General features: G+C 38.3%; 1 protein-coding gene across 1 annotated transcript; it reads right to left on the bottom strand.

The window, feature by feature from the left end:
• Window positions 1-5,379: 5,379 nt before the first annotated feature.
• LOC108320960 (probable LRR receptor-like serine/threonine-protein kinase IRK) lies at window positions 5,380-10,014 on the bottom strand. Its single transcript, XM_017552567.1, has 2 exons — window positions 7,903-10,014; window positions 5,380-7,128 (listed from the first exon to the last, which is right to left on the bottom strand). Exons 1-2 carry the CDS (start codon window positions 9,387-9,389, stop codon window positions 5,679-5,681), a joined length of 2,937 nt encoding a protein of 978 aa, XP_017408056.1. The 5' UTR covers window positions 9,390-10,014; the 3' UTR covers window positions 5,380-5,678.
• Between the last annotated feature and the right edge of the window lie 841 nt (window positions 10,015-10,855).

Genomic DNA, 10,855 nt, shown 5'->3' with positions numbered 1-10,855 from the left:
TCCGAGGGTGTACACCGGACGTCTGCATAGGCGTCGGGCCTGACACATCGGACGTCTATACACACGTCTGATGTGGACCCCCCGACGTCTGAGTAACGTCACCCACAAAGACGTCGGGGGAAGGTCGGACGTCAAAAAGCCAAAAGAACGGACGTCTAAAGCCCTTTCTGCACTAGTGATTATGCTGTCGCATGTCACTGATCATCAATTCCATCATTCTCATTATATCTGGTGCATCAGGATTTGTGGGTGGAGGAGGAGGAGGCCTAGGTGCCATCTTCTGCTTACACAGAGAGAAAAGACATCAGTCCAACTCAAAGAGACAAGGATTACTACTAGACATGACTAAGAGCACACAAGCACACGCAAGGCACACTCACAACCTACAGGATTCCTAAGGAAAGAACTGCTCTTATACCATTTATGTAACATCCCAATATATATAGTGTAAACTATAATAAAGAGAATCAACATGCATGATAAAGTAGTACAGTTATCCATCTAAAATATAAAGTGATACCTTTACAGTCATCCAAAAACAACTATAAATTTAAAACTTTATAAACAAACTAAAAACTATTCCAAAACTACACACAAGATTCTAAAGAATAAAAACCACTACTCAGCAGCAGCATCACCTCCATCCAATGCTTGCTCTAGGGAAACATCTTCTTCCGCTGCTCACATCCAAAGGATGATCATCGTAGAAGTAAACAGCCGAAATCATACAAAACACAAGCATGCAACAGGGTGAGCTAGTTTAAACAAAGACAAATCATACCACAATCAATAGAATTCATACAAGTATATTATACATTTACATCACTTAAACCCTCCATACATAACACACACTGACTCTGACTGTCCGGACTTAGAATGATTGCCGAGCTATGGCGGGTCGTGCACTCGTGGTGGCTTCTACTGCTTTGCAAAGCCATTGCCAATGGGTTTCACCCCACCACACTCACGAGGTTAGTCCGTTATCACTCACCTTGGGCCATACTAGAAGCACCCAAGACTAGGACCTCTTGCTACTCCTCACGACATGGATCAATCCTCTCTACTTGAGAATGAAAGACCATTGGAGTTTCAGAATAACCCCCAAGACTAAGCTCCTGCATCCATTCTAAACTTACTTGAATCTCAACTAGAAATTTCCACTTTGAATCACATAGGGAACCACCATGTCTCCTCTCCTTGAGGATCATGGAATTACGTCCATAAACCACACTTGAACTTTACCATTTTGATTACAACATACCACAATTACCACAAATATTACATGATACAACTTCAACTTACTCCATACAACACTTATTGATACATATCAAACAGCATAAGAACACACAAGACTTGAACTAGACGTACCTCTCGCATAGCGCACACCTTCGCATAGCGAGACCATAAGCTTCTCGCTGATCGAATAAAAAGAATAATGGTTCCAGACCTCAACTAGTCGCATAACGATTACATTCGCTATGCGGATTGACAAACAGAGAGCAACCCTCTCAAATCACTCACACAGCATACCCATTCGCTATGCGAGTACATTGGCAAAGAGCATCTCGCTAAGGTAACTCGCTATGCGAATCCATTCGCACAGCGAGTCTGCATAATCTGCAGAACGGAATTCTGTAGAATTACACAACTCAACCACTCCTTACCAATTCTACTCAGCTTGGGCAACTTCTAACACTCCTAATTCGATGTATATACTAAATTAAACTTGACTAAAGGATTCTAAACATTCCTAACACCAATCTAAAGTGTTTATGCACTAATCTCTACTCTAAAACCTCCAATTCATCAACTTATAGACCCAAAACCAATTCTACCACTTGGAACCTGTTTTTGACCCTTTTGATGACTCAAACCAGTTACATATGACCTATCTACACTATCCCAGCAGTCACCAACAACCCTTGCCTACTAATTCTCAAATTCATTACCTCACTTCCTCTAAAATACACTAAACCAGCCCAATTCACTTCACAATTTACTTCCTCAACACTACAACACATCACAGCCAATAACAATCACCAATTTGCACACATTACAGCATATAGATTAATCCAAATCAGCTTATAAATCATATTTCACAGTTTCCACCAATTTAACAATTAAGAACATACTTTCACAACTGAAATTTTAACTGCACAGCACTTTAAATCACAGAATTCCTTACATACAACACTAATTGATAATTAAAAATAACCTAGCTTCCCTTACCTCAGAGATAACAACACACACACACAGAAACGTCTCAACCGAACCTTGCACAGCAAGGAAACTCAACAGAAACCTATAACTCACCAATTGGTGATAGAGAACCACACTTAGAACTTAAATTGAGCTAGAAATGGAAGGAATAACTACTAATCACATGCAACCAGAATCGTTGTATGCTCACAGCATAGAGAAGAACGGATAGAAAAAGGGAGACGACTTACCAGCTGAAGAACGAGAAATTGATCGGTCCAAACTCAAACCCTCAACGCCAGGATCGCCTAGGCACTTCCTGATCGTTGAACAGATAACTCAGCAAGAAGAAATTTTAGAGAGAACTCAGAGAACTCTGAGGCATAAAGTTCTAGAGAGATGAAGTGTTCTTAGAATAATGAGAAGAGTTTATAAAATTTCATTTTATATTATCAGATTATTTTAAAGTAAAATAATCGATCTCATTATTCTAATATACCAATCTGCTCTATAACACTCTATTTTTCAGGTCTTTACACTAAACGAACGTAAAAGAGTCTAAATTGAAAAAATATATTTTTTATAATCTATTCACATTGATAAAATTCAAAAGTGATAAGGAAAAAATATATTTTGTCCACCTTTTCTATGAATCAACACTAATATGTCCTTGTAATTTATAAATATATAATTTATTTATTTATTTATTTTCAGGGTTTTTTTTGTATGTTTTAATTTTTGTAGTAAGGTAATGTATGAATTCTATCATGTTTATTTTTAGTTTTTCTAATCGACTTTTAACATATAGAAATTTTGTATATAATAATAATATTCTAAAATTACCATGTTTTAAATATACTTTTATCAATTTTGGTTAGAGTGTGTGGTTTGTGAAATTTTCAGTTGCAGTATTTACATCCAAGACAAGGAGGAACATGAATATGCTAAATCTCCACTCCTCGACTTGACAATGTAGATGTAACAATAAACAACAAAACATTACATTAAGGTAGTCCTTGTGTTTTGGAATCCCTATACCTTGATGGGTTCTTCATAAGCTGAGCTTGTTCTGTCTCCACCAATTGAAAAGGTCTTGGATGATAAAAACAATACATTATAGTCATTCAAAAACCTACTGCACAAGTCATTGCCATAGGGAACTACAGTCAAACCCTAATTACCTTGTCCCGAGAAAGAAAAAAAAAGGTTTTCAGCACTACTAGGAGTTGTCTAGTGCCTCTTTTCCAGAATGTACATCATTTGCAATTAAAGAAACGAAGAAAATGCTTCTGTAATTTGTAAAAAAGAAAGCAAGAAAAAGGGTATCCCATTGTCAAATGACAGTGAGAGTGAGTACTTCAAAATCCACTTTCTATTTGAGATGCATTCTCTCACGTTACAAAATCATAATTTTTATTTTTCACCAAGGTTGTGCTCAAACATGACAGTATAAGGCATGTTAGCAAAAGCAAAATCATGTAAAGAAGAGCAGTGTGGGAGTCACCGAGTGGAATAAATGAGATAAATGGTTCATGTGATGAGAAAACCAATGCATTTAGTTTCCATGGGGCCCAACAACGTTTGTGTTAATTTATATCCATCTGCATTAGGAAAATAGGGATAACTCATTCACTGCTCCCCACATATGCACATGCTTATCCTATACCTAAAACCTTCTTTTCCTTTTTTGTTTCAAGGGGATTAGAATATGAGCCAGAAGCCTAGAGAACTGTGTAAAGGTGTTTTTTTTAGTGTCGTGGGGATGATAAATAAGGTGAAAGAAATAAGTGTACAAGACACCCAACTCAAACTTGCATTGCCCTGTTCTTGCATCCTCTCTTGTTTTCTTTCAAACAAACTACATTGTTTCCAACAGGCCTAACTAGCTGGCCTAAATGGAGGAAAAGAACAAACACTGTCAAATCGTGTATTCAATTCATCCTGTGGAAATAAATGTGAAGTAGGTGAAATAGTATGGTTCAATTGTAGAGGAGCAAATGGAAGGAGGAGGATAGTGAGGAATTTTGCTTCTTTTGTAAGGTGAAAATGAAAGGAGAGACACAGGAGAGAAGAAACAAATACTAAGAAACTTACATATAACATTGGATTATTTTCGTATTTAACATTTTGATTTATAGAATATTTTCATTATTTTATTCTAATAATTACATTTTAACCTGTGAATTAATTAATTCATCATAGTACCAACTTTGCGATTAAAATTATAATGTTTATTCACGTCAGTTGATACAGCCCGTCAGGTACAAAATTATGCAATGAACTAGAACAATATAAAGACTAAATAAAGTAAATTGCACGTTCAAATATATTATAAACCACTAAATATATATATATATATATATATATATATATATATATATATATATATATATATATATATATATATATATATATATAGGCACACAATTATGAAAAGTACTTGGAATAGAAGAGTAATTGGAAAAAAGAAAAAGCAAAGAACATGGGAAGCAATACAACACCGAAAAGAGAGCTTCTATTCCGACAGCATCATATCTGGTAATACTGTATAATCCAATAACAGAGATTTACTATTTCGTCGTGATCTTTTGGTCAGGCGTGCTCTCTGCATACACTCTCTTTTTTTCCATTCCATTATATGCATATGCAATGCTGGCATTCCATTATATTGAATGCTCATTACATTTCAAATAAACATTTTCTTCAAAATGAGTGCTAAGAATCTATGGAGTCCCGAGGCTCTGTTCACCACTTTTGACTTCTAAATTTGCACTATATTTTATTCCAGTCATATCTGTCAAATTCATTTTAGCCCAACAACCACATCATTCTAACACGAAATCAGTGCAAGATCAATGTCAAACTAGAGGCAAAAAAGTGTTGGCTTTCGTTTTCTTTTTCTCCCATGATACCATATTTCTCTTGTCAAGTTGACCTCTTCAATTCATTTATACACAACTTGAACCTAAACAACACACAATCATAGCTCAAATTATTAGATGCGATTAACTTTTTTCCTGCATTTCCCTCCACAAGAGGAATAAAAGGACATAAAAAAAACGATACTATATGTGTGTTTGCTAGAGCATGCTCTCTATGCACAAGCCAAAAGCGTACGAACAAAAGATATATGGTCATTCCTAGACCTGGAAAAGCAAAAAGCTGTCTGAACAATAAATGTGACACCAAAACAAACAAACTAGAATATGAAAGATGAGTAATTAAGCAACAATTTTCAGGGGGGGTCCGAAAGGGAACCCGGTGAAAAGGAATCCGGCATCCTAGGTGTAGTAGCATAACAAAGAGAAATCTTAAAACAAACAACTAGAGACTAAGAAGGAAAAATTACAATGGAAAGTAAACATTTTGCAACAAATAATTTCTCTCTCTCTTCTCTCTCTCTTCAATAAATAAACCGGATTCTTCTTCCCCGGAAAACCCATTGTCTATCCTACTAGTAAAGAAAACAGCAAGTTAATTCATCCCAATTCTTCTTGTCCTTCAGAGGGACATCTTATCAGCTCCAATATGTTAACTACCTCTCCCATGTCAGGCCTGTTAGATGGCACTTGAGAAGTACATATTAAGCCTAGCTTCATTACAGGAATGGCTTCTTCTGCTGGGAATTTCCCTTGGAGCCTCTCATCAATGCATTCCTCCACCCTACCTTCTTCCAAAGTGCTTCTCACCATGTCACAAAGTACCACCACATCATCCTCCATGTATTCCACTGGCCTCTTCCCTGTAACAATCTCCAACACCAGGATACCAAACCCGTATACATCACACTTCTCGGTGATCTTCACTGTTTTGCAGGCAAACTCCGGTGCCATGTAGCCGAGCGCACTCTGGATTTTGCTGCTCAAGACATATCGGTCAAGCATAGGTAGCAGCCTTGCTAGGCCAAAGTCTCCTATCTTTGGTTCACCATAACTGTCCAGAAGTACATTGGTTGACTTGATGTTATAGTGAATGATGTTGGAATTGTGCAAGTGTGCCAAGGCCTTGGCGGTTCCCAGAATCACATTAAATCTTTCATTCCATGACAGGAAGTTTCCACCAGATCCTTCATGGAGATGCTTATACAGACTACCACCAGAGACGTACTCATATATAAGAAGCTGCAGCGATGGTGTCCAATAATAACCCTCAAGTTCCACGAGGTTTTGGTGTCTGATTTTTCCTAACTTCTTCACTTCTCTTTCAAAATCTTCTTGAGACTTGACAAGGCTTGATACAGTGAGCTTCTTTATTGCAACTGAATGACCATCTCTAAGAACCGTTTGGTACACTGCACCAAATCCTCCACGCCCAAGCTCACAGTCCTTATTGAGCAAAGCATGTGCACCAGAACTGAAATCAGGCTCACCAGAAAACATGACAAGCTTGCCAGAGTTGGCATCTGTAGTAGGGGAACGGCTGTATTCATCTCCTGCAGAAAATGTGAGGGCAGCTGCATCTCGAGATGTGGAGGAGCGCACTCGAAGATTGAGAACAGTGATGCTAATAACACCAATTACAATGACAGCAGCTGCACCAATGGCAATGAGTGCCGAAATGCTGAGAATGATTCTTTTGTGACCCAAAGTTTGAGGCAATGCACCTGGGCTAACGTCAGTAGAAGTGTTGGGATTTAGAACAATAGGCTTTGGGAGGACAGCAGGGCATGATTTGTTTACTGCAGCGCCACAAAGTGATGGATTGCCAGAAACAGAGGTGGGCGAAATGGTGTTGAAAAAACCACCAGCCGGCAGTTCACCCTGCAGGTTGTTGTGAGATAAATTGAAGGAAAGAAGATTGGCAAGGTTGGCCAGTTGCTTAGGAAGGTTTCCAGTAAGGTTGTTGTAAGATAAGTCCACAGTTTGCAGGTTGGTAAGTTTTGCAACTGCAGCAGGTATAGGGCCACTCAGCCAGTTTTGGGATAGGGTCCTACAGAACGTACCAAAAAAGAAAGGAGTAAAGAAAACAAAGCAGAACCAGCGGAAGTCAGAACAATAAAAAAAGGAGCAGTTGGATCTCATCTTACTGCATGTTTTTTAAAATTTAACTCGGGACTAGAAAACCTACATAATGCCCTCCTATTATGATTAAGAAAAAAAAAAACAATGCATCAAAGTACAGTGCTATAAACTTTAAGGCCGCACAACAGTAACAGATATTTAGGTTCCAAGAAAAAAAAAAACAAGTCATTAATGTCACTATGACCATCCATTCCCGAAATATAAATTGACATAATTTCTTGAATCTTGTTGAGTTTCCTACTGTGCAGGGCATACAAAAGTTTAGAAGTACAAATGAACTTAACCAAGTTGTTGCTGCTCATTACACTATTGAACTGTGCAAGATTACGATAAAATACCAAAACTCCATGCCAGATTAAATCGAAGCCCAGACTTCCGGTTTGCTGGAATGTATTATGATAGGCAACACATTTCAATACAACATGGAATAAATAAATGATAATAAACAAAGAAAAGCTTCCATCAAGTGCTTATGAACAATGAACAAACAGGTTGGCTTGAGTTTATATGCATTAAAGAGTATAATAACATGGGATAAGCACCTTTCACCAAATATAAAGCATGAAGATAAGTTAATTCCGTTTGATGAAAATTATGAGAGCAACACTTATATACCTACTGTAAATACAAGCGCGTGTATGAAACGCCAAATTGAAAGATGGGACAGAGAAAAGGAACTTACAGTGTGGTTAGCAAAGAGCAGTTCTCAATTGACGTTGGAATTTTCCCATTTAGGAAGTTCTTTTTCAGCACCAGTTCTTTCAATGACACAGCTCCTCCTATTTGCCAAGGTATACTTCCATTTAGCTTATTATAGCTCAAGTCAAGACTAGAACATGTTTTCAACTCACCAATTACAGCTGGTATAGGACCCGTAAGAGAGTTATTTGCTAAATTCAAAACATGCAAGCTGCTTAAACCTCCAATAGCAGATGTGATTTCACCAGAAAATGCATTGTGAGACAAATCCAAAACTTCAAGACTTTGAACTGCAACTTCAGCCAAGGAAATCAAAGGGTTTTTCTTGCTACCACTTGTTCCATTTTCCGACAGCAAAACCTTGTCCAAATCTGACTTGAATATCCACAATGGAAGCCCCCCGGACATCGAATTTCGGCTGACATCCAACACCAAAAGTTTCATGCAATTAGCCATAGACTCAGGCAGACTACCAGTGAAACTATTCCCAGAAAAATTCAACATCTTCAATGACTGAAGATTTCCAACGGAGTTTGGAATCCGACCAGTAAGTGCATTGTTTGAAAGGTCCAACGTCTCAAGACCTCTCATCTCCCCTATCCACTCAGGAAGCTCTCCAGAAAAAGCATTCCCTCGTAAACTAAGGTAACCACACAATGCAAGTTCCTTGAAATCACCAGGAAGACTTCCAGAAAATGAATTATTCCCCAAATCAATGGACCTCAAAAGCGAACAGCTCCCAAACCCACCAGGAACATTCCCAGTCAACCGATTCCTAGCCAAGCTAACAGTCCTTAAATTCTTCATGGCCTCAACCCCCTTAGGAATCTCCCCCTCCAACAAGTTATCAGACAAATCCAGGGACCTAAGAGCACTCAAAGACCAAATCCCAGAGGGGACAGAACCAGAAAACTGGTTATTAGAAAGGTCAATAGCAGCAAGAGCAGAACACGCACCTAAAGTAGAGGGAATGGACCCAGAAAACCTGTTCCTGGCCAAGGAAACAGCCCTGAGAGACCCACATTGTCGGAATACATCCTCAGACACCTCCCCTGAGAGACTGTTGCCACTCAAATCGATGACCCTAAGGCTATCTATTTGAGCAATGTTGGAGTTTATCCCCCCAGTGAGGTTGTTGTTCGCCAGAGAAAGCTTCCTTAGAAACTGCAACCTTTGCAACCCTCGACCTATTCTCCCAGAGAGAGAAAACCCATCAAGGTTAACCTCCACCACTCTGTTGGATCTAGGGTTGCACTTCACCCCAACCCAACCACTCCCACAAGCACTCTCATCGTCCTCGCTCCAAGACGCAAGCCTCCCCTTCGGATCTCGTATGTCAGCTTTGAACACAATCAGCCCCAAAACGTCGTCGTTCAGAGAGGGGTTCACCGCCGTCACCGCCACATAAACCACCTCCAACAACAACACAAGAAAAAGAAAACCTCTCATGCTCGAAAATAACGCTCGCATTTTAGAGCCCTAAACACCCATGTGAAATTGAGTTGGGGAAAACAAGTAAAAAGGGCCAAAGCCTCCGAATTTAGATAAGACAACCAAATCCCAAAACCCAACTTCAGATTAAGCTCTAACTAAAACAAAAAGAATAAAGAAAAAGCAAACTTTTTTTATTTCAGTAACGGCTAGACTTGAGAGTTATGGAGAAAGAGGAATGGGACGGAACACAACTCCGCAGTGGCATTTGTGACTGAGGGAATTAATGAAAACTTATCAAATAAAAAAAAAAGTAACTGAAATAAGTAAGGGTCACTGAAGATGAAGACTGCACACCGAATCCTAAACCCCACTTCGCAAGTAAGGTACTTTTTTCCTCTAAAGGATCTTCAAAGTGAAACAAAGCAGAGCTGATGAAAAAATCAGCAGCGAGTGTAGCAGAAGACTCGATCCAGAAACAGTGAAATGTGGAAACGGAGAATATGTAGTTCAGCTGAAGAGTAACAAACAAGAAAAGGAAACTAGATTTTCCGGTGAGTGTGAGCAGAAGTTACTCGCCGGCGTCAAAGTAACGGCTCTCACTCTCTCTCTCTGTTTTTTCTCTCTCTGTAGTGTCTCTCTGCTTCCACACACAGTGCACACACATAAGTAATATTCAGTTTTTATTAACGGCAAAAAGGGTCCCCTGTTGGGTAGATAGGAAAGTAAATTACGACAAAGCCACGTGGCATACCATGCCGAGGTACCGTTCCTATGTGTTTGCCATGTCATCATGCTCTGCTATGCTTTTGACATGGAGGCTGACCTGGCTTTCCATATTCCGACACTGCCCTTTCCTTTGCAGCTTTGTCTTTAATTTATTTTTTTCTTAAATAAAAGTGTTAAGATGTCACTTGACCATGATTTCCTTTTAGAATTAGAAATCGTTGGTGGAAAACAGAGATATTACTTTGTTTTTTCCTTTACACCTTTCTGCGCAGAAAGGAATATTGCTACTTGTATCGACAACCATCTTTCTTTCAGTTACTATCTCAAAAAAACGCTACACGTGATTGCATCAATACATACTGTTTTTTTACTTGTCTCAATTATGTAATTTTGAAAACAATTATATTTGTTCGCAAACGAAAACGCAATAGCGTATTATCAGAAAGCACATTGTTATTGCATCAAAACTCATTAAATATTTTAAGTGGGTATTCCGGATTTTTCTATCTCTTCAATCCCTTTCTAAATTTAGCTTTTATAATGAAAAAGCACACTTAAAAGCCGGGTGCATGGTTATCTTATTTCATATTGTACAGGATGAGCTGGTAAAACGCTATTATGCTAATAATAATAATAATAATAATAATAATAATAATAATAATAATAATAATAATAATAATAAGTAGTATGGTAGCTATATGACAAAATTCAACCTTAAGGTCTTCAACTACCACGACAAAATTGAAAGACTAACATAAATGAAAGAGGAAAACGCA

This window comes from Vigna angularis, chromosome 4 (genome assembly GCF_016808095.1).
Source record: "Vigna angularis cultivar LongXiaoDou No.4 chromosome 4, ASM1680809v1, whole genome shotgun sequence".
Classification (NCBI taxonomy): domain Eukaryota; kingdom Viridiplantae; phylum Streptophyta; class Magnoliopsida; order Fabales; family Fabaceae; genus Vigna; species Vigna angularis.
This window is presented reverse-complemented; position numbering and strand designations above follow the sequence as displayed.

Coding starts and splice junctions, on each gene's coding strand:
- LOC108320960 (XM_017552567.1), bottom strand. CDS start 9,389: ATGCGAGCGTTATTTTCGAGCATGAGAGGTTTTCTTTTTCTTGTGTTG. Junction 7,129..7,902: donor TGCTCTTTGCTAACCACACT/GTAAGTTCCTTT, acceptor TACGTTCTGTAG/GACCCTATCCCAAAACTGGC.